This window comes from Panthera tigris, chromosome B1, assembly GCF_018350195.1.
Source record: "Panthera tigris isolate Pti1 chromosome B1, P.tigris_Pti1_mat1.1, whole genome shotgun sequence".
Taxonomy (NCBI): Eukaryota; Metazoa; Chordata; class Mammalia; order Carnivora; family Felidae; genus Panthera; species Panthera tigris.
Genome location: NC_056663.1, coordinates 101,290,264 through 101,315,519, shown reverse-complemented (window position 1 = coordinate 101,315,519; position 25,256 = coordinate 101,290,264). Strand labels below are relative to the sequence as shown.

At 33.1% G+C, this 25,256-nt stretch overlaps 1 protein-coding gene across 4 annotated transcripts in view; it reads left to right on the top strand.

Moving 5' to 3' along the window:
* Positions 1-25,256, top strand: part of ADAD1 (adenosine deaminase domain containing 1) — a 103,210-nt gene that overhangs the window by 27,735 nt on the left and 50,219 nt on the right. For 2 of the 4 annotated variants that reach the window (XM_007087590.3, XM_007087591.3), the window contains exons 10-12: positions 7,520-7,757; positions 12,490-12,622; positions 21,756-21,861. In XM_007087590.3, the coding sequence (XP_007087652.1) occupies positions 7,520-7,757; positions 12,490-12,622; positions 21,756-21,861 (477 nt within the window). Of the gene's footprint in view, positions 1-7,519; positions 7,758-12,489; positions 12,623-21,755; positions 21,870-25,256 lie in introns of those variants that run through there. The other 2 variants (XM_007087592.3, XM_007087593.3) reach the window with 2 other exon arrangements.

Sequence of the window (25,256 nt, the reverse complement as noted above, 5' to 3'; positions counted from 1 at the left end):
ACTCTTGAGCCTTTATTTAAGGTAAAAAACACATTCACTGTTTTGTTGAGATTTTCATTTCATGGTAGCTTGTAATCATACTTAGTATAATATGACTTCTGCTTTCTTATCAGGAGGAGAAAAATTAATATTTTAAATTAGCCATTTAAATATATTATACCTTAGATACATTATACCTTGAACTTACACTTTTGTTTGCACAATATTTAATTATTTTTTCCTTTTCTTTTGGAAAAAGGTGTTTCCTTAAACTTCTCAAATCTAAAAGTTTGTCTTTAGTTATCCTTGAAATAAGAAAAAATATTAAGTGCCCATTTTGGTTTTTTTCCTACCTTTTTCATACATTTGGTTATGATCTGGATCCTTTAAATTGGTCAAATGAGTAGGAAGTAGCTAGAGCACAAGATAAATAACGTGAATTAGCAATTTTACTTCTTTCTGTGGTGGGAGGTATTACAGAATGCTGTATTTATATTTGAATGGTTATTTCAGGCATTATTTCAATAAACAGTTTTGGGGCTCAGTTTTATAGTTTTCATAAAGCCCTAGGTATTGTAAAACTTTAATTCCCTTGTGAAACACTTTAAATTATACTGTTACTTGGTTCTTCTTTGCTTACCATTTTTAATAACAGTTGCATGTACAAGCTTTAGATCCTCACATGGGTAAAATTTTTGTTTTTAGGTGGTACTATTTCTTATATTTTTTTCTTGTTTTTTTTTTTTTTGTTTGTTTGTTTAGATATACCATTTCTTAGAAATTTCTCTTATAGGTAAAACTTTTTCAGTTCCATGTGTATATAAGATTCTGTATTTTCTTCCTATTTTTGTTTGGCTTTAATAAATTGTAAAAAGGAAAATGGTTATTTATTTTCTTTTTTTTTAATTTTCTAATATTAACCTTATTTTCTTTGTATAGGAAATACATTATTTGATTCACAATTCAAAAGATTCAGGAGGGTTTTCAGTAAAGCTTCCCTCCCATCCTAGAGCCCCAGGCACCCAATTTACTTCTGTGGCATTCATTGTTACTAGTTTTTTGTTTTTCTTTCCAAAGATAGTTTATGCTTATAGAAATAAATGAATACATTCTTTCCCTTCTCTTTTCTTTTCTATTCTGTATTTTATGTGAATAGATGATAACAGCTCATATTGTTTGCATCTTTTTTCATTTAATAATGTATCTTGGAAGTTTTTCCATGTTGAGTATGTAAAGAATTTCCTCATTATTCGTGGCTCACTGTAATATTTCTTTGTATAAATGTATCATAATTTATTTAACCATTTTTAGGTTGTGGTAATTTTAGGTTGTTTGTAGGGTGTTTTTTTGGTTTTTTTTTTTGTTTTTTTTTTTTTGCCACTGCCAAAATGCTACAGTGAATGACCTTTTTATATTTATTATTTATGCATGTAAAAGTATATTACTAAGATGAATTCCTGGAAGTAGAATTACAGGCAAAGAAGTATGCATTAGCAGTTTTGAAAAATATTACTAAGTTAACCCTCCAAATCATATTGCCCCTGGTAAATATGGCAGTGCCTGCTATTCTTACCCTCAAAAGTGCTTACTTCTAAATCTACTTTTTCCAAATACATATTCAATATAGATGATACATTTCTTAGATTTAATTTAGTTTCCAAGGTTCTTTGCAATATTTTCTTTTAGTCAGGTCAGATACTCTCTCAGACACTTAAACTTTCCTCAATCTCCTTTAATAAAGGCTCTTTTTCTTTTTGAATGTCTATTAAGTATCTAAGAATTATCTATGCTTTCTCTAGAATCACAGCTTTCTTTGACTCTGGTGAAGAAGGTATTTTAAAATATGTCATTTATATGACATAACTCCATACTATGGTTTCTCAAAAGGATGGATATAGGTTCTTGTAAAATTACTTGGAATTTAGCTAGTGGTTGGGGCACCTGGGTGGCTCAGTCTGTTGGGCGTCTGACTTTGGCTCAGGTCATGATCTCACAGCTTGTGAGTTTGAGCCCCACGTCGGGCTCTGTGCTGACAGCTCAGAGCCTGGAGCCTGCTTTGGATTCTGTGTTTCCCTCTCTCTGTCTACCCCTCCTCCGCTCACGCTCTCTGTCTCAAAAATAAATAAACATTAAAAAACATTTTTTTAATTAAAAAAAAGAATTTAGCTAGTGGTTTAGGATAGGAACTTAAAAATTAAATCTTGTCATTTTGAGTTCATCTTGCACCTAGCAATGGGGAACACCAGGTAACGATAAAACACTATATAAGACTTTGTAAAATTGTTTCTGCTCTCTTTTCTTGGCATCTTTGTGAGACACATCTAAAGCTAACTGATGTTCTGTCTGGTATAGTCTAAATGATTTTAATGTGTATACGTTTGTAACAAAGGCACATTTTTGGACTTATTATGATCTCTATTTTGTGTCTGGTGGAGGAGGTAGGAAGTTTTGAGGCAGAGAAATATACATTTTAAAAGAGCACCACTGGGTGATTCTTATACAGATGATGTGAATGGCTCTTTGAGAAATACTCATTTAAAGTGTCCGTACACTAAAAGAATGTGATTTGGAGAGCTAAAAGAATCCTGAGTTCACTGAACTGTATTAGTAGTCTAGTATAGCTGCTCATTTAATAATAAACTCTTTTTATGTCATTCCTGATAGAGGATCATCTGACCTTAGTTTAAAAGCATCTAGTAATGTGGAGCATAGGATTTAAAGCCAATCTATTCTATTAATTGAATAGCTCCAATTGTTTTAAAGACGAATTTCTCTGTATTTAGAATTGAAATTTACTTCCCTTTAATTAATTCTAGTTCTTTGAGAATAGTGACCTCATCCCATTCTCTTTTAATAAGTCTCATGAAAGTTTTTACAGTTCTTTATTTTGATTCTTAAAAACCTAATTTACTAGATCAGTTACCAATGGAGAGTATTATATTTTAAGACTTATTTAACATTTTAAAAAGTTTACAGAAACAAATTTTATGTTCTAGATATTGTCAGATATTTATCACTTTATGGTAGTATTCTTTTTCTTTTTTAGGAAAAAGTCTTAGACTTGCATTTAAAAATACATTTACTATTATTTGAATAGAAAGCAATCCAGACTAATATGGAAGAAATTTCACTTTGCTTAGGTACTTAAAAACAGCTGGATTTATATTTTCAAGGTTTTTAAGATATATTTTGCAAATTTGGTATTCTGTTAAGGTAAGGTCATCTGTCTAAACATTTCAAGAGTGTTTGTCCAGAGGTATTTCCATCCAGGAGTGCTTTTCATATGCTGATTTGAATTGTACATTTGGATTATAAAGAATACTAATTGCTGATTCCCTCCTAGTGAAACTGTTTTAAACATAGATTTAAACATTTCATAACCTTAGAGATTATGTTACCCCCCTTTTTTTTTTTTAAGATCAGTGATTGGAGGTTCACAATGTTAATAAAAGACTTGCCCAAAATCATTCAGTTTGCCTATTGGCAGAGCCAAGACTCAAACCTAGTCTTATAACTTCTCATGCTGGTGCTTTTTTTTATTAAATTGAGCTCTGACAGCTTTGTCTGAGCATAGCCAGTGACTAGAATTTCACTGCTATGTCTCTTAAACTTGATGGTCTTGAAGGCAGATGCTATGCCACACTCATCTTGGTCTGGATTATGTTCCCTAGCACAAATGTAAATGTTTCATGAATAAATGGTTTGAGTCAGCATGTTTTATTGTTGAAAGTGCTTTTATTTTTCTACTTAAAACGTATTCTGTCTGGAACAGTTAAAAAATAATTTTTTTTTTAAATTCTTTGCTCTTGTTACATTTGATGATCATCTGGGAAGCTTTTAAAATAGTATGGGAATTAAGCATTGGTATTAATATTCCAATCCCTAGTGATTCTAATGTGCATCTAGAATTGATAATTATTGCTTTCTGGTAATCTAATCTTTTATATTCCTTTTTCATCAGATATTTATTGAGCCATCTACTAAATGCTAGGTGCTGTGTACTGTTGTGTTACCCTCAGGGGTGCCCTTTGTGTAAAATACAGAGTGAGTGTTATGAATATACACACAGGATGCTTCTTGCCTTATGTCTTCTTCTAGCCACACATTTGTGTTTCACAGGAACATGATTTGTTTTCTCCAGATGTTCTGTGGTATATGGGTGGTGGTGGTAACAATGTAATGCTTCAGACTAATTACAATGTTCCAGATGTGGTAGGACCAGTGCACAGTTCTCTAATGTTTGATTTAGATACTTCATTCTTATTCATGCAGCTTCAGTTTTTATTAGCTATTTCAGGAACTATTTCCTTTTTTTTTTAAATATATGTAATTTATTGTCAAATTGGCTTCCATACAACACCCAGTGTTCATCCCAAAAGATGCCCTCTTCAATGCCCATCACCTACCCTTCCCTCTCTCCCACCCCCCCCCCCCATCAACCCTCAGTTTGTTCTCAGTTTTTAAGAGTCTCTTATGCTTTGGCTCTCTCCCACTCTAACCTCTATTTTTTTTTCCTTCCCCTCCCCCATGGGTTTCTATTAAGTTTCTCAGGATCCACATAAGAGTGGACACATATGGTATCTGTCTTTCTCTGTATGGCTTATTTCACTTAGCATCACACTCTCCAGTTCCATTCACATTGCTACAAAAGGCCATATTTCATTCTTTCTCATTGCCACGTAGTACTCCATTGTGTATATAAACCACAATTTCTTTACCCATTCATCAGTTGATGGACATTTAGGCTTTTTCCACAATTTGGCTATTGTTGAGAGTGCTGCTATAAACTTGGGGTACAAGTGCCCCTATGCATCAGTACTCCTGTATCCCTTGGGTAAATTCCTAGCAGTGCTACTGCTGGGTCATAGGGTAGGTCTATTTTTAATTTTTTGAGGAACCTCCACACTGTTTTCAGGAACCATTTCTATTGATTTACATTACACTTATGGTAGATTACGCTCCTGAGAATCTTTTCTGTATAAAAAGCTGTCAAGTTGGGGTGCCTGAGTGGCTCAGTCGGTTGAGTATCTGACTTTGGCTCAGGTCATGATCTCACGGTCTGTGGGTTCAAGCCCCGTGTCAGGCTCTGTGCTGACAGCCCAGAGCCTAGAGCCTGCTTCAGATTCTGTGTCTCCTTCTCTCTGCCCCTCCCCTACTCATGCTCTGTCTCTCTCTCTCTCTGTCAAAAATAAGTAAAAATTAAAAAAAAAGCTGTCAAGTCAGGTCTGCTTCAGTCTTTGATTAGATTTATTTTTTGACTTACCTTTCAAGTTTTATGTTGTTATTTTAGATGATTTTAAATAAATCAAACTTTTCCTATTATATGACATAATTTTAGAGCCGTATTTTTCCAGGAACAAGATTTAGTTTCAAGATAGAACCAAAACCACACCTCAGATTTAGTTAATAGTTAAAGCATACATATATAAGGGGGAAAAGTAAAATTTCTAGTATCAATATCCTTGATTTTTTCTATTAAATTATTGCTTTTATACCACCCTATTAAAACATCTAGTTGAAACAATTTGGTATTTAAGGAATCTTACATGGAATTTGACTTGCAGTGTTGTTGGGTTCTTGGTTTTTTTTGTTTTTTTCCAAAATATGTCTTGGTACCTTGGGCACAAATAGTATCCTTATCTTATTACAGTATGTCTTACTCTGTTTGGGCTACTACTCTGTTGGTGGCTACCCACCACAGATTGGGTGTCTTAAGCACCTAAACATATATTTCTCACACTTCTGGAGGCTAGAAATTCTAGGATCATGGTGCTGACAGATTCACTCTCTGGTGAGGGCCTGTCTCCTGATTCATGGTTGATTGTTTTCTTACTGTGTCCTGATACTGTAGCAGGGGTGAGAGCCTCTTTTATGAGGGCACCTCACAAAGGCCCACCTCCAACTACCATCACATTGGGAATTAGGTTTCAACATATTAATTTTGTCGGAATACATTTAGTTTGTAGCACAGTATGTAATATATAACATTTTCTTTTGAATCTATGTCTTCTGTCCATTATAGATACAGTGACTATTCCACAGACCACAGACCTTCCTTCTTACCAATATTTTATGTCCAAGCATCTTTTTTTTTTGTGCCCAGCATATCTTTATCCTAGACTTAATTTGTCAGTGTTTCTTAATTTGGAATATTCAGAGGAGTGCTCAGTGTCTATCAGTAGATGAATAAAGAAGATGTGGTGTATACATACATTGGAATATTATTCAGCCATTAAAAAGAATGAAATCTTGCCATTTGCAGCAACATGGGTTAGATCTAGAGGGTATAGGCTGAGCAAAATAAGTCACAGAAAGACAAATATCATATGAGTTTACTCCTGTGGAATTTAAGAAACAAAGAAGCAGGAAAAAAAAAAAAAAGACAAACCAGAAAACAGACTCCTAACTATAGAGAAGGTACATTGGAGGGAGTGTGAGTGAAATAGGTGATGGGGATTTTAAGAGTACACCTCTTGATGAGTGCCAAGTAATACACAGAATTGTTGAATCACTATGTTAAATACCTGTAACTAATTTAACACTGTGTGTTAACTATACCAGAATTAAAATGAAACACACACACGCACATACACACACACACACACGCACACACACACACACACACACACAAAGGAGTGCTTAGAAAAAGGGTGACAAAAGCAACTCATGCTCTCTTTACATCATTTTCTAGTTTCCAAGTAGTCATAATGAGTGTAAGACCAGTAGCCATCCATCTCAACAATTTCAGTGATACGGAAACAACTTTTTTCTGAAGTATTATCTAGTAGTTTATAAAATTTCTCTTGTGAGAACCTCCGACCCACTAAGGAGAAAAGAGATCTACTTTAGAATTCTTAATTTTTAAATAGGAATGACTTGTTTAACTTCTGTTTTAAGTTTGCAGCCCATTATTTTATACCTTACTAATGACATTGCATCTCTTTGAGCTCTCTTTCAACAGTTATTTTAACCAAGAACTCTAAAGGTTTGATATTGGTCAAAATTTTAACCAGAAATGGCCATTCTTTAAATTACTTTGTGTTGTGAAACTGGACTATTACAGTACTAGAATAGTTGTAATTTGTGGTCCTTAGATATAGAAAAGTAACTTACTCTCACCAACTATTTCTCAGCCACATTTATCTCATGTATTAGGTGTTGGTTTCATGCTGTCATCTGAGAAATCAAGACGAGTCAATTGTCTTTGGCAGAAACCTGTATAAAGTACTGGGATTTTTTTCTTTGTTTGCTTGCTTGTTTTTTGTTTTGTTTTTTTTTTTCTGGGTCAGTTCTGGCTCTTCACTGGAATTTCAATTTTTTTTACTTTCTGTATTTTCTGTAGATTCTTTTTTGAATAGAAATCATGACCTTGATACCTTGTCCTAATTCTGGTAAAGAATATGGAAACAGGTGCTAAGAGAGAAGTAGGAAAGGAAAAGTAGCAAGATAAAAGATAGACTTTAGACTCTTTCCAATTTTTTTTTGGTGTATAGTCTTTTAATACTGAACTTCTTCTGAGTGTTTTGTTTTTACTTTTTAGGTAATGGGAATTGCAGCGATACTAGAGGTTTAGAAATTGCTATAAAGCAACGTGTTGATGATGCACTGACTTCAAAACTTCCAATGTTTTACTTGGTCAACAGACCTCATGTTAGTTTAGTACCTTCTGCATATCCACTTCAAACAAACTTGGAATATAAATCCCTGAGTCTGAATTGGGCACAGGGGGACATTTCTTTGGAGATTGTGGATGGCCTAAGTGGAAAGATCACTGAAAGGTTAGCATTTCTAATTTCTTTTAAAACCGCATATTAAGCAGGGCACTTGTGATGAGTACCGGGTATTATATGTAAGTGATGAATCACTAAATTGTATACCTAAAACTAATATTACACTGTGTCAACTAACTGGAATTTAAATAAAAATGAAAAAATAGAAAAAGAAAATTGTAAGAGAAAATACTGTATTTATTAGAAAAGAACATCTGTACATAAATCTGTACATAAAAAGAAAAACTGTACATACAGTTTAAACCTGTGTTGTTCAAGGATCAGCTGTATTTAGAAGTGCAAGTGTAAGGGGCCCAGAAGTTAAGCTTCACAGTAAATCTCCCTCTGTCTATGCTATAATAAAAACAAAGTCCCTCCCAAAAGCACATATAAGCAAAATAATACATTTTAATACAGTTTTTAAAATTATTGTAACTTTTTTAGGTAAAAAATTTTAAATTATGAACAGTAATGAGTGTGTTATCATTGAGTGTGGCTATACTAATTTAAGGAGAAAAAAAACCATTTTTTTTTTTCTGATGAGAAAACAGACCTGGCGAAGTTCTATAACTTACTGAAGTTACATAGTAAGTTGAATGGAGCCAGCATTCAAAATCAGTCTCCAGAACCTATATTTTTCTAAGTATCATTTCATGATTTTAAATACTTAAATTTTTTTTAAACATTTATTCATTTTTGAGAGACAGCATGAGCGGGAGAGCGGCAGAGAGAGAGGGAGACACAGAATCCGAAGCAGGCTCCAGGCTCTGAGCTGTTAGCATGGAGCCCAACCCAAGGCTCAAACTCATGAATTGTGAGATCATGATCTAAGCTGAAGTCAGATGCTTAACCAACTGAGCCACCCAGGCACACCTCATTTCATGATTTTAATTAGCACTGGAATCATATAATGTGTTTGTATTAAAAATTCATTTTCTCTTACTGAAGCTGAATTTCTGGATCTAAGACTCAAGAATCTGTATATTTGATATGTGTTTTCAAATATTACTTACTTACACTTAATTTTTTATTTTTTTACTTTTTATTTTTGAGAGTGAGAGAGACAGAGCATGAGCCAGGGAGAGCAGAGAGAGAGAGGGAGACACAGAATACAAAGTAGGCTCCAGGCTCTGAGCTTGTCCAACTAGAGCCCTACACGGGGCTTGAATTCACGAACCACAAGATCATGACCTGAACTGAAGTCGGATGCTGAACCGACTGAGCCACTCAGGCGCCCCTATTACTTACTTACACTTAAATGTGAGAACTAATGTACTGTGTTATACTACCTTCTTGTAATAACCCTGTAGATTAGGTTGTATTGTTGCTCTTTTACAGGTAAACTGTCAAGTAGGTTAAATATCTTGTTTAAAGTCATCCAAATAGTAAGTGACACAGCTGGGATTCTGATCTGGACATTGTATTTCCAAAGCCCTTGTCTTTAGACACTATGCCTTTAGACATTTCTTTGTAACATCCCTGCCACTGATTGTCAAGCAAAGCTAAAACCCTTCTTTTCGTGTGACCATAGGTTTATAATGAAGTAATGAATAATGTTAAAAGTTTAAATGCTTAATCTTGCTTTCTTTGTGAAAGATGGATTTAAATCAAGACCACATACAAACATTTCTTGGTATGAACTCAGTCAAGCATTCTGTTGATTACTTCAACTAATGTGAATTAAACCATTGCTTTGCATCATCAAAAAGTAATATCACTGTTAATTATGAACAAACTATACACATAAAAACAAAACAAATCTTCGATGAAAGACATTTAAAAATCTTTTACTGAAAACAGAAAATAACGCAACAAGACTAAAATCAATAGATACAAAATGAGCCTAATTCTTTTATTGTAGCTATATCCTTGCCAGGTGATTACAAATGGAGAGAGCAGATGTGATCTAAATATTAGACAAAGTATAGTTCAGCCTCAAAGCATTACATAAGGCAAAGGATACTTTATCATTGAAAGGTATAATTTACAAGGAAGACAAAAACAGTTAATGGATATCTATGCAACAAATAACATAGTATCAAGGTTCATATAGCAGAAGTTACAGAAAAGGAGGAAAAATTAAGATCCACCACTAGTTGAGACCATAATTGACCTCTTTCATTAGCAGATAGACAATAAGCAAGGATATAGTGGTTTTTAATAACAAAAAGGTAGATTTGCTTAACTTACGAAACTTTGCACCATAAAAATGTAAAATATACCTACTTTTCAAGAACCTGTAGAATATTGAAAAAAATTCATCCTATGTTAGGCCACAAAGAAAATTTCAAATTCTAAAAGAAGCAATGTGTAGATAGTATTTGTAATATAGTAAATCTATAAATACTAAAATCAGGATACTAGAAATTTATTGGGAAAAATACTCTTAACTTTTGGCTCAAAGAGGAAATGTAAAATGAAACTTCAGAATATTTAGAAAACAAGGATATTGACAGCATTTCATGTAAGAACTTGTAGGATATAGCTAAAGCAAAGCTGAATAGAAAATCAGTACTTTAAATGCTTATATCAACAAATAATGGAAATCAAGCAGAATGAAAAAGTCAATAAGAGAAATGTAAATTAAAGAGCTAGAGCACAAACAAGTTGTAAGTAATCATAAAAAGCTGATTCTGGTAAATGTCATTTATTAATCTCATTTAACAAAAAGGGAGTAATTAACAAAAATAGAAGATTGAAAGAATCCTAAAAAACTTCTTTGGTCAACCATGTAAATATATTTGAAAATCTTGTGAAATGCATACATTTCTAGGAAAAAATTATTTCTATAACTGGTACAGAAGAGGGAAAAATCTAAACACTGTTTTCATAATAAAAGTTATCAAGAAGATGCCCTAACTATTCTCAAAGAAGGCACCATTCTGCGGTGGTTCAGAGGAATTTTTTAAATCTTAAATAGTAGAAATTTCCAGTGCTATCTAAAGATAGAAAACTTCAAAATCCTTTTATGAAGCAGGTATACCACTGTACTTAAATAAGATAGAAGATTGATGCCCTCCCCTCACAAAAGTTACAGGCTAAACTTTCTTTTATATCTGAGTAAAATTTATGTATAAAATATTAGGAAGCAGAATGTAGTAGTATATTAAAAATATATATATATTTTATACAGCAATACCAATTGGTATTTTTTTCTAGGAATTTGAGGATAGTGCTAACATAATAGAAATAATACCACATTAGAAATTCTTATTAAAATAATTTGTCATATTAATTGATCTAGGGAAATAGCCCAAATATTCCTCTCTATAAATTCTAAGAAGGCACATAATACAGATATTCAACTATCTAGATAAAGATAATAAAAAAGGAATATTTTGATACTTTTGTTAAAGATAAAATGTGTCTTTATTAAAAGTATCATCATGATTGATGAGGAAATCTCAGAAGCATTTCCAGTAACATCCAGAACAAGACATTATTGTTTACTGTTACTGCTATTTAATCTTTTACTGAAAGCATTTGGACAAGAGAAAGAAGTGAGAGCCTATAAAATATTGAAAAGAAGGAGGTAAAATTACCTTTATTTGCATATGGTATCATTTATACCTGAAAAGCTGAAGAATCATTGGAAAAAACTACAACAAAAGGTTATCTTGGTGAAAATATTAATAAAGATATCACACAATAGATTTCATACACCAGAGGGTACTACCGTTAACTATTGCTTTATATAAACTACCTCAAAACGTGGTTAAAACTACCTCAAAACTTAAAATAACCATTTATTACTGCTCACAAGTTTTTAGGTCACCTGAGCTGGATTTGGTTAGACTCCCTCATTCGTCTGGAGTTAGCTCTAGGTCAATTGAAAGTCAATTTGGCTGATCTTAGAGGGATGACGGGACTCTGGTCCATGTGTTATCTCAACCTCTTGTAGATTAGTCCCAGCTGGCTCATTTGGCAGAGGATTCCCTAGAGAATGAGAACACAAACCTATGAGGCCCAGGCTCAGAACTGACACATCATCTATTCTGTTCACCAAAATAAGTCACAAAGGTAGACCAAATTCAAGGGGAGGAGAAATTAACCACAGTTATTGGGAGGAGAATTTGAAAAGTCACATTATAAAGAGCATGAACACAGGGAGGAAGAAAGGATTTGGGCAATTTTTGTAATCACAAGAACAGCTAGTGTGAGAAGATACAACGAAGAGAGAGTTACAATAGCAAAATCTTTCATAGTCTGTGGACCCGCTTTTATTAGAAACAAAAAATATATCTACATGCATGTGTGCAAATATGGGAGGTCATGAGAAGGGGTGTAGATATTTTACTTTTTAGTGAGTTAAATTTACATACAGTGAAATGCACTGCACAGTTTCATGATTTTTGATATATGTATATACCTGTGTAATCATCACTCCAAAGTGCAGGACATTTTCATCAGTTCCAGAAAATATTTCTCTGCTTTTTTCCAGTCAATTCTGGTAAAACCGTTGTTTTAGTTTGGATCAAAATAGATTAATTTTGCTTTAAACAATAAAATGCTCCAATGTCCATCTTCTTTAATTTTTAATGCAACACTATAGTAACTAAAACTGCAATTTAATAAAAGAAATAAGCTTCGGAAAGTAATTAAATATTCAGAACAATTTTCATGTAAATTGCATTGTACATAACTGAGAAAAATATTTGTAGATTCTGTATTGATTTTACTCTCTACAGTGTCAACATATATCCTTGAATAATGATGAATGTTTCATTCCTTCCTACTTTAGTTCCCCATTTAAAAGTGGTGTGTCAATGGCAAGTCGGCTTTGTAAGGCTGCAATGTTAAGTCGATTTAACCTGCTTGCCAAAGAAGCTAAAAAAGAAGATTTACTTGAAGCTAGTACATACCATGCAGCAAAGGTAAGTCCTTCAAGGAATGAAAATGATTATAGAAATCAAATTTAAGACAACAAAAATGTAATTTTATGATGATGATACACAGCAGAAGTTAGTTGAATAGTACCTGACAATAAGGTATTGCCATGTACTGGTAAAATTCATTTTTAAATGAATATGCCAGAAATTGGATGTGTAAATGAGTGTTGCCACTTAAAGTAGTGACCTTAGTTGGTAGGTACATACTTTGATGATATCAATCAAAACCTGCTTTCATATCCAGAGAAACAAAATGGTAATGAATTTTTTTTCTGTAGGTGTTAACTGTGTTAACTTTAGAGGTTATGTATTTTAAAATAATACATTAAAATACCCATATAAATTAATTTTCCTATTTCAAAGTTGTGAAATAGCTTTAATTTCAGCATGTGACTTCGACCTGATTAGGTTGGTGATTCACAGAGCCTTTTTCTCTCTTTAAAAATATTCTGTTTTTAGTATTACAAATGTAACATATAGAGAATTTGCCAATGTTTTTAAATACAAAGGAAAAATACTACTTGTAATCATTCCTACTATTCAAATTATAATGTTCTTAATCTTTTATAAGATTAAGAGCTATTGCATGTTATAAGCACATTATTTCAGTTTTTGTCACCTGTGTCATGCATATATATGTGTGTGTGTGTGTGTGTGTGTGTGTGTGTGTGTATTTGCATAAATTTTAAAATATTAAGTTCATACTGGATGTTTTTGAATCTGCTTTTTTCATTCGGAATAGTCTGACATGAACCATGTTATCATAATGTGACATACCCATGACATCAAGTTATTAAATACAGATTGTTTCTGATGGCCTAATTCAGTTAATAATCTAGTATTGTATGAAAGTCCCTTAATTTCACCAATATCTTAATGCTCACACTATAAATCCCCACCTGTGAAACAAATTATAATAACTACAGATTTGTGGGTATGTATACACATTTTTAAGTATAAAGGCTTATCTACACAATTTTTGGGTTTGGTGGCAAGAAGAAATTGCAGATCATTTTTATAAAAGAAAGTATGAAACTGGACAAAATTCTCAAAAAACCACCTTTCACAACTCTGGGAATCAAAGACAGAAAAACAGCAGAAAGTGTATATTCTTGAAAAACTGCTAGAACTTTGGATAAGAATAACAGGAGTTTGTGGTGCCTTCACCAGAGCTGTCCCTCTTCTTTCTCCCTCCCCTCTGCTAGTTTGAATGGCAAAAACCATAGTTCCATAGTTTTTACTAGAGGGAGGATGCCACTGGAAGTAGTTGATTTGCTACTTAAGAGTGGACTTGATTTGGTGCAGGGGGTGAAAATTTGAGGCTTTTTCAGCTAAAAGTGACAAACCTAGTAACAAACAGATGAGGAAAATCAACAACTTTTCTGGCCCAAGATTGCAGTCCTGGTTGGGGCAAGTGATGCACCAACTAGTAACTTAATAGGTAGGCTTTGGAAATGAAAGAGTCATAGAAGAGCTGAGATAAATTCTCCATATATCCTTGGCTGAATGAGAAACTACACTTGTGCAGGGAAGATCCCAGAGAACCCAGTAAAGAGTGAAACTGTAAAAGAGAACTGGCTATGGCATTAAATTCAGTAGTCCCTCCTTATGCATGGGGGATACTTCAGTAACCCCAGTGGATGCCTAAAACGGCAGATTGTACTGAACCCTATATATACTGTTGTTTTCTTATACATACATACCTGTGATAAAGTGTTTTATAAATTAGGCACAATAAGAGATTAACAACAATATTAAATAGAACAATTATAATATACTGTAATAAAAGTTGTGTGGTCTCTTTCTCAAAATATTTTATTGTGCTGTACTCACCTTTCTTTTTCTTGGGAAATGATAAAATGCTTATGTGATGAAATGAAGTAAGGTGAATGATGTAGGCATTGTGACATAGCATGAAGGCTACTACTGACCTCCTGATACCTCAGAAGGAGGATCATCTGCTTCCGGAACGCGGTTAACTACGGGTAACTGAAACCAGGGAAAGCAAAACCATGGATAAGGTGGGGGGAACTGTGGACATAATCTCAATCTCTCTCTCTCTCTCTCTCTCTCTCTCTCTCTCTCTCTCTCTCTCTCACACACACACACACACACACACACACACACACACAAATTGATCAGAAGAATGTAGATGCCTTGTAGGTTTAAGGTGTTTGAGCAGTATCAACCGAAATCATTTGTTTATCATTAAGCTATGTAGATAGAGGGTAAGCATTCAGAAGCCAGGCTAAAACACAAATATAAGAATAAAAAAACTTGGGAGAGATAGCAGCAGTTGTACACCATGGAGCAAACAGATGTCACAATTTAAGCAAGGTAAATTAAAAAAAAAGCTTTAGAAAAACTAAAACTATATCCAGATTTGCTACAATATATTATTTAAAAAGTTTAAGCCAAAAGTTCTGGGATATGTAAAAAAAACGCAAAAGTGAAACCTATACTCAGGAAAAAATAACAGTCTATAGAAACTGATTTTGTTGAGTCTAGCAAATGTTGGGTATAGCAAACTTCAAAGTAGCTATTATAAATATGTTTGGAGAATTAATGGAAAATATAAGTGTATTAATAAATAGGCAATCTCAGTGGAGAAATAGAAATGGTAAAACAACAAATGAAAATTCCAGAATTGAAATATGTAATAAACGAAAAATTATTTAGATGGGCTCAACAGTACATTTGAGATGACAGATAAAAATCAATAAACTTTGAAGATAATTGAAAGTTTTTTTGAAAGACAGAATGAAAACAAATGGAAGAATGAAAAACAGCATCAGAGATCTGTGGAAAAATATTAAGCTCACCAACATATGTGTATTAGGAATCTCAGAGGGAAAGAAATAAAAAGGGCTGGGAAAAATATTTGAAGAAATAATTACTGAAAAAATCCCCAAACTGGATGAAAAACATTAACAGATCCAGGAAACTCAGCAGACTCCTAAGAAAGGAAAAACTATTTTAAAAGATCCATGCCCTCTAAATCCAACCATACATACGTCAGAGAAAGACAAATACCATATGATTTCACTCATATGTGGAATTTATGAAGCAAGGCAAATGAACAAAATAAAAAGACAGACTCTTAAATATAGAGAACAAACCAATGGTTGCCAGAGAAAAGGTGGGTGGGGATGGGTCGAAAAAGTAAGGGGATTAAGATTTATCTAATGATGAACACTGAGTAATGTACAGAATTGTTGAATCACTATATTGCACACCTGAAACTAATATAACACTGTAATTGGAATTTTAAAAATAAAATTTTAAAAAAGATTTATATCTAGATATGTCATATTCAGACTGCTTAAGACGAAGACAAAGAGAAAATCTTGAAAACCGCAAAAAAGTTGCCAACCAAAGAGCAGTACATCTAAAGGCTGACTCCTCATTAGCAACAATGGAGGCCAACCTAAAATAACCAGAACAGTCTTGAATAAGAATAGAGTTTGACAGTTCACACTTCCTGATTTCAAAGCTTACCAGAAAGTCACAGTAATCACTGTAATACTGGCATAAGGATAAACATATAGATCAATAGGATATAATTGATAGTTGAGAAATAAATCCTGGCATTTATGGTCAGTTGATTTTTAACAAGAGCACCAAGATAATTCAGTGGGAAAAAAATTGTCTTTTTGGCAAATAGTCTTGGGACAACTTGAAATCTACATGGAAAAGAATGAACTTGGACCTCTACCTCACACTATATACAAAAATTAACTCAAAATGGATGATCTATGTAAGAGTTAAAACTACAAAACTCTTAGGAGAAAACATAGAAGAAAATATATGTATTCTTAAGTTAGAGAAAGGTTTCTTAGATCTACCAAAAATATCCATAAGAGAAAAAATTCGTATTTTAGACTTTATTATAATAACAACTTTTGCATTTCAAGAATTATTAAGAAAATGAAAGGGCAAGCTACATACTAGCAGAAAGTATTTGCGAATTATATACCTGATAAGGGACTTGTGTCTACAATATACAAAGAACCCTTGCAACTCAATAATAGATGACTCCTTTATAAAATGACCAAAGTTTAAATAGACATTTCTATAAAGAAGATAAACGAATGGCCAATAAGAATATGAAAAAATGTTCAGCATCATTAATCATTAGGGAAATGTAAATGAAAACCACAGTGGTTTGCTGCTTTACATATACTAGGATATATCTATAGTAAAAAAGACACTAATTAGCAAGTGTTGGCAAGGATGTGAAGAAATTGGAATCATCACACATTGCTGGTAGGAATGTAAGATGCAGCTCCTTTGGGAAATAATTTAACAGTTCCTCAAAAAGTTAAATACAGAGTTAGCATGTAGCCCAGGAATTCCCCACCTAGATACATGCATAAGAGAATTGAAAACATATATTCACAGAAAAACGTGTATATGAATGTTCATAGCAGCAGTGTTCATAATGTACAAAAGGTGGAAACAACCCAAATGTTCATCAGCTGATGAATGGATAAACAAAATATGGCATATCTCTTTAATCATCCATAAGCAACATGGATCAATCTTGAAAACATGATATTAAATGAAAGAAGCCAGACACAAAGGCCACAGATAATATGATTCCATTTATATGAAAATAGTCAAATTCATAGACAAAGAAAGTGGATTAGTGGTTTCCAGGGGCTGGTGGGGAGGAGAGAATAAGGATTGACTACTAATGGGTATAGGATTCCTTTTTAGAGTGATGAAAAATTTCTGGAATCTGTGGTAATGGTTGTACAACTTTGTGAATATACTGAAAGTCATTGAAACATACACTTTAAAAGAGTGAGTTTTATGATACATGAATTACATCTTAAAGCTGTTAGAAAAGAAATAATGGAGACCAGAATGCAGTGAAATGCAGTGAAAAGTGCTGAAAGAAAAACCTAGCAACCAAGAATTCTATAGAATTACAGCAAAATTATTCTTCAAAAATAAAAGCTATGGCATTTATAATTATATAACAATTGTATGTGTTAGTAACAACAGAACTCCAAAATATATAAGCAAAAACTGACAGTATTGAAAGGTGAAATAGATAATTCTACAATTATAGTAGATTTTAATATTACTGCTTTAGCAGTTGATAGAACAACTAGACAAAAATAAGACTATGTAGAAGGCTTAAATAAGAGTGCCAACCAAACTGGCCTATACAAAACACTCTACACAATGGTAGAATATATGTTCTTTTTAAGTACACATGGGACATTATCTAGTATAGGCAATAAAGCAAGTCTCAATAAGTTTAAAAGGATTAAAATCATGCAAAGTATGTTCTTACCACTTTGGAATTAAATTAGAGATCAACAATGGAATGAAATCTTAGAAGTTACACATTTGAGAATTATAACAACTTCTGAATAATCCAGGAGTCAAAGAAATTATAAGGCAAGTTAAATATCTTGAACTGAATGAAAATACAACATAATAAAATGTATGGAATATAAATCAAAGAAGTGGTTAGAAATTTATAGTTTAAACCCTTACATTAGAAAGAAAGAGAATTGTAAAAAAAAAAATGTTATTTGAGCTTCCACCTTGAGAAATTAGAAGAAGAGCAAATTAAAGGTAGGAGGGAGGAAATAATATAGTATGGAAATCAGAGAAATAGAAAACAAAAAAAACAAAAACTCTGAAATCAAATGTTGGTACATTGAAAAAAATTGACATTGATAATCCTTTACAGTAACCAATAAGAGAGAACACAAGTGATCAGAATTTGTAATGAAAGAAAGGTCATCACTATAGACCACAAAGAGCTAAAATAATTGTAAGGGAATATCATGAACAAACTTTTGTCAAAAAATTAGACAAATTAGATGAACACATTCCTAGAAAGACAAAAACTATAAAACTTGACTAAAGAGAATATCCAAATTGAACTAAAGAAGTTGAGTTATTAAAATTGTTTTCCTAAGAAGAGAGACAAACCAAGAAATAGACTCTTATAGAGAACAAACTGATTGTCACCAAAGGGGTTGGAGTGAGGGATGGGTTAAATAGGTGGTGGGGATTAGGGAGTGCACCTGTCTCCATGAGCACTTGGTGATGTATGGAATTGTTGAATTGCTATATCGTACACCTGAAACTAATATAACACTGTATATTAATTGGAGTTAAGATAAAAACTAAAAAAAAAAAATCTATCCCTAAAGAATAGCAGAGTGAATTCTATCAAACATATATGCAAAAAAAGAAAAAAGACAGAAAAATACAAATCCTACAAAAACTCTTTCATGAAATGGAGGAGAGAACACTCGCCAATTCCTTTTATGAGGTCACTATAACCCTGATACTGAAACTGGATAAAAACATCACAAAAAATGAAGACTACAAACCAGTATCTCTTAGGAACATAAATGCAGAATTAAGATATTGGCAGACTAAATCCAGCAACCCATAAAAAGGATTATACACCATCACAAAGGAGGTTTATTCCAGGAATGCAAGGTTGATTTAGTATCAGAAAATTATTTGATGTAATGCATTATATGAATAGATTCATGTTTAAAACCCACATAATTACCTCAAAAGATGTACAATATGTATGTACATGTATGTATGTACAATATGTACAATTAAATATGTATTTGACAAAATGAACAGCTGATGTTCATGATAGAAACACTAAGAAATAGAAGTAAACTTCCTCAAATGAAAAACCTACCATTGACATCATGCTTAGTGGTGAAAGAATACTTTTCTCCCTACCTTCCCAAGATTATGGAAGAAAACAAGAATGTCTGCTGTCATCATTTCTGTTCCACATTATTCTGTAGGTCCTAGCAAGTGCAGCAAGTCAAGAAAAAGAAATAAAACCCATCGAGACTGGAAGAGAGAAGAAAAACTGTTCTTATTTGTAAATGATATAATCTTGTATGTAAAATATCCTGTGGAATCTACCAAAACAAACAATTATATGATGTGTAAATTTAGTACACAGTATAAGGACAGTGTAGAAAAATAAGCTGTGTATTTTTGTACTAGGAATGAACACCCTAAAATTAAAATTGGGAGAACTGTTGGGGCGCCTGCGTGGTTAAGCATCCGTCCAACTTTGGCTCAGGTCATGATCTCACGGTTCATGAGTTTGAGCCCCACATTGGGCTCTGTGCTGACAGCTCAGCACCTAACGCCTGCTTTGGATTCTGTGTCTCCCTCCCCTGCTCACACTCTGTCTCTCTTGGTCTCTCAAAAATAAATAAATGTTAAAAAAAATTAGAAAAAAATTAGGAAAACTGTTTCATCTAAAATAATACAAAATATACTTAGCAGTGAATTTAACAAAGTAAGTGCAAGATCTGTACACTGAGAATGAAGATGTTGCTGAGAGTAATTAAAGAAGACATAATTCTGGGCTCCAGAATTAAAAACTTGCTTTTCAAAAGTCATCATTAAGAAAATGAAAATACAAGCCATACAGTGGAAGAAAATACTGGCAAATCATACATCTGATGAAAGGTCTTGGATCTGTGATACACAATGAACTCTTTACAACTTAGTATTAACAGGGCGAACAACCCAGTTTTTTTTTTTTTTTTTAATTTTGGGGGGTATTTTTTAGAGACCGAGCAGAGGAGAGTGGCAGAACGGGAGAGAGAGAGAGAGAGATCCTTTTTTTTTTTTAATGTTTATTATTGAAAGAGACTGCATGCAAGCAGGGGAGGGGCAGAAAGAGAGGGGTCCAGAGGATCTGAAGGGGGCTTCATGCTGACAGCAGCATAATGCTGGGCTCAAGCTCACAAACCTAAACTGTGAGATGGCGACCTGACCCAAAAGTGGATGCTCAACCACCTGAGCCACCCAAGCGCCCCAGGAGGGAGACTCTTACGCAGGCTCCATGCCCAGTGCAGAGCCCAACATGGGGCTTGATCCCACGACCCTGGGATCATGACCTAGCTGAAATCAAGAATCAGATGCCCAACTGACTGAGCCACCCTGGCATTCCAACCCAGTGCATATATAGCAAAGAATATAGCCTAGTACACAGATAAAAGATGCTCAGCTTCACTGGTCATTAGGGAGATGCAAAATCAGACCACAGTTTGATACTGTAGCACATCCACTAAAATACAAAATAAATACTAGGTATTGTTGCAGAGAAACCGGAGACCTCTTACACTGCCAATGAGAATCACATTGGAAAACATTTTGACTGTTTCTTGCAAAGGTAAACCTATAGTTAACCATGTGATCCAACACTTCCACTAGTATCTGTCCAGGAGAAACAAAAACTTACACCCACATAAGACTTGTACATAAATGTTTACAGCAGCATTATTCATGATAGGCAAAAACTGGAAACATTCAAATGTTTATCAGCTTGTGAATGCATATACAATATGATAAACCCATATTATGGAATCCTAATCAGCAATAAAACAGAACCAACTGTAAATACATGAAACAACATGAATTAATCTGAAAACATGGTAACTGAAAGAAGCATGACACAAAAGAGTTCGTATTGTGTTAATTACATTTTATGAAATTTCTAGAAAAACCAAAACTTTAAATACAAACTAGCTAGATTCATGGTTGGCTGGCGCTGGGAATACAGATTGACTGCAAATGAGCACAGTGGAACTTTTCGCAGATGATGGGATTGTTTTACCACTGGACTATAAGATGGTTGCATGCCTGTATAAATTTACAAAAAATCATCATAACTGTATACTTGCAGTGACTCCATTTATGGTATGTAAATTATACTTCAGTAAAGCTTTTTTAAAAGTATCAATACTTTTAATTAATATGTTCATTTATAAAAAATTAAAGGAAATAAACCAAAATAATAATGGTGGTTATCTATAGTTTGGGGAATACAGGTGGTTTTTATTTTCTTTTTAATATTTTCTCTACTTTTCAAGTTTTCTGTAATGAGTATGATTATTTTAATAAAAAATGTTTAAAAGATGTCTTTAAGGAATGTTGGAAAGGAAAATGTTTAGTTTCAAAAATAACGAGAAAAATAGGAATGCAAAAACATTTTCAGTAGTTTTTAAAATGTCAAAGAAACAAGATTAGGGCTACTTACTTTTCATAAGCCAAATTCTGCCTATATCCTATAATTCAATTTTTTTTCTTTCTATAGTGTATGTCTGGATCCTATCAAGAAGCTAAAACTTTGTTGAAATCCTACTTGCAGCAACATGGCTATGGCTCCTGGATTGTGAAATCTCCCTGTATAGAGCAATTTAGTATGTGATTTAGGCAATCCATTGTCATATTAAAAATCTTTTATTTTTTGGTGTCTTTGACTAGTAAAAATATTTAAAAATTTTTGGTGGATTTCAGCTTTCAAAACCAGAGTCTTTGCAAAAGCAATGTCCAGAGATTGCTGAAAATAATAATTTACATGAAAGCATTGGGGTTAATTTTTTTTTTTAATTTTGGAAAAATTACTACCTGATTAATTATGCAGCCATTTTGTATTTATTTTCATAGGCATTATAAGGCCATTACCCTTTTCATAGTTTAAAAGAAAATTCTATTTCTTTTAAGTTTTTGTTTTAAAGTTATCCATGTAGCAGATATATTCAACATTGTGACCTGGTATTTCACTCCTGTTGTTTCTTTTTCAATTAAAAATTAGAATACAGGAATACAAATAATAGTCCTTGCTCATTTGTTGATTAATTCAACAAACATTTGAGTGCCTAATATTTGCTAATCACCATGCTTGTGTAATAGTAAAAATCAGTAACTGTCATTCCTCACATCAAAGAAGTTTATGAATGCAAACTGCACATATACATGCAGAAAAATGTTAAGCATGTTAGAGAATAGTTTCATAAATTAGTTATTCTGATTAATAGTATCATCATAAATACTTTAAATAAAGAGTGCCCATTTTCCAGTGTTCTGTAATTCCATCCAAATGTGATTTAATACCTTGTAATTTAGATAAGTAGGGATTTCTGATAATCAACCAAAGATTATTTAGCTTTACATTTATATTTGTTTATAATATGATTGGATCAAAAGGAAAAGTTTAGTTACCACCTGAGTTAGGATATCTATCGTTAGTGAAATTGTGAGTTTGTTCTGTAGTTCAACCTATTTCTTAGTTTCAGTCACAGATGAATTAAGCATTATTGGTTCTCACACTCTGTTCCTCCTAGCTTGGATCTTTATAATCTCTGATGATGTTGATAATGTTTTTTTAAAATTTGTTTTATCTATTCTAAAAATATCTTTTCAAGATTGCAGTTGATACCAGTAATTGTCATTCTTTGTTCAGAGATAGAAGCTTCATCGAAAGGACTCTAAACTGCCCTACATCAAAAGCAGCAATACTTATTGCCTCTTTTATGTACTCTGTGTTATGATTATATAAGATACTTTGCTTGAAGAAAATCAGACTTCTAAATCCAAATTTACAAACTTCAATTTTAAAAATTCTTCAAAAACTAAACTAGTTGCATCTAAGTCCTCTTATAGCTCTAAGGTTCTGTTATCTGAGATAAACATTAAAGGATAGATAAAAGTGAGAAGGCCGAAATGGAAGAGAGAATATATTCCAGTTGGAAATAATAAAACAAAAGATTAGATGGGAAATGTTACAGTGTTTGCACCTAGAGAATAGAACACTGGATGGAAAGTTGAGGGTTGAGTCTAGCAGATGTTCTGATTTGGGTAGGCAGAAGGGAACCCTTGAAGGGTTTTGTGTAGGGAAGTGACATACCTTAAGACACCATCCACAACATTTTTATGTTCACTTACTATGGAAATTTCTAAACATACGAAAATAGAATAGTAAGTGACTCCCATGTACCCATCACCCAGCTTCAATAATTATTAAAACATAGCAATCTTCTTTCATATATACTTCCCCAAGCTGGATTATGTTAGAACAAATACCAGACATATTATTTCTTTTTTTTTAAGTTTTAAATTACAGTTAACATACAGTGTAATATTAGTTTCAGGTGTACAACATAGTGAATTCATTACTTCCATATATCACCTGGCGCTCATCACAGCAAGTGCATCCCTTAATCCTTATCATCTATTTAACCACTCCCTTCTCTCCCCCCCCCCATAACCATCAGTTTGTTCTCTAGGAAGAGGCTGTTTCTTGGTTTCTCTCTCTAATCTGAAAATACTTTCATGCACATCTGTGAAATATGAGAACTCTTTAATACACACATATGTGTATAACCACAATCCATTTAGCAACACCTTAAAAATTAGTAGTAGTTCTCTAAATATCTCATAAGTGTTATATAGATTGTTGGAATCAAGATCAAAATTACATTATATTGGAATTTGTGTGTTAATTATCAATCTATAGATTTCCTCTCACTTCTTTTTCTTTTAATTTAGTTCTTGAAGAAACTGTTTTTAGTGGAGTTTGCCATAATCTCATTTTTGCTACTTACATCTCCATGATATTATTTAATGTGTTCCTCTGTCTTATTTATTTCCTGAAATCAATGGTTAAATCTAGAGGCTTTCAAATAGAGGTTCGTTATTTTTTGTTTTTGTTTTTGTTTTTGTTTTTGTTTTGTTTTAGCAACAATACTTCATAAGTAGTACTTACGAAGTAGTACATATGAAGTAGTACTTCATCACAAGACACAATGTCTGGGTTCTTTTATTTTTGTGATATTAGCGGTCAGTGATCATTGCCTTATTTTGTTAGGGGTTGCAGAGTTTGATAATCACATTCTCTCATTAGCTGGAATGTTATTAAATGTTTGCTTATAAATGGTCTGATTACCTGGGGCGTACTTGATAACAAAGCCTGGATTATTTCTCTGTCTTTATGTTTTTCAAATAGCAGGTTCCCTGTCATTTTTTAAAGTTCACCAATGAGAATTTTTTTCATTATCATTATGAATTTACATATTTGGGTTTCAGTCCTTAAAATTCATATTGATATTATTCTTTTGTGTTAGTAGAAACCTATTCTAGGGGTGCCTGGGAGGCTCAGTCAGTTGAGCGTCCAACTTCAGCTCAGGTCATGATCTCACGGTTTATGGGTTTGAGCCCCACGTTGGGCTCTGTACTGACTGCTCAGAGCCTGGAGCCTGCTTCGGATGCTGTGCCTCCCTCTCTCTCTGCCCCTCCCCCGTTCACGCTTTGCGTCTTTCTCTCTCTCTCTCTCTCTCTCTGTCTCTCAAAAATAAATAAAAGTGTTTAAAAAAATTTCTTAAAAAGAAGCCTATTCTAAACCTCTCAGTGGTTTTCTTCTAATTGATATTTCTAATGCTCTTTTAAGTAATATCATTTTGTATATTTTATTTTCTATTTGTTGCTGATATATAGACATAAAACTAGTTGTGTTTTTTTTTTTTTTATGTTGGCCTTCTATCTAGTACCCTTGCTAAGTTAATTCTAATTGTTTAGAGCTTTTTGGATTTTCTTCATACACAGTTGTGTCATATGTGAATAATGACAGATGTATTTCTTCTGTCCCAGTCTTTAACTTCAAATGTCTTTTTCTTGCTTTTTTGTACTGGCTGTAATTTCCTAGTACAATGTGAACAGAAGTAATGAGCAGTGTCCTTGTCTCATGTGAGAACCTTGTCATGTTTGTGCCTTTGTCTTCTGATCATGATCCCAATAGTCTTTGTGAGCTTCTCTTAGA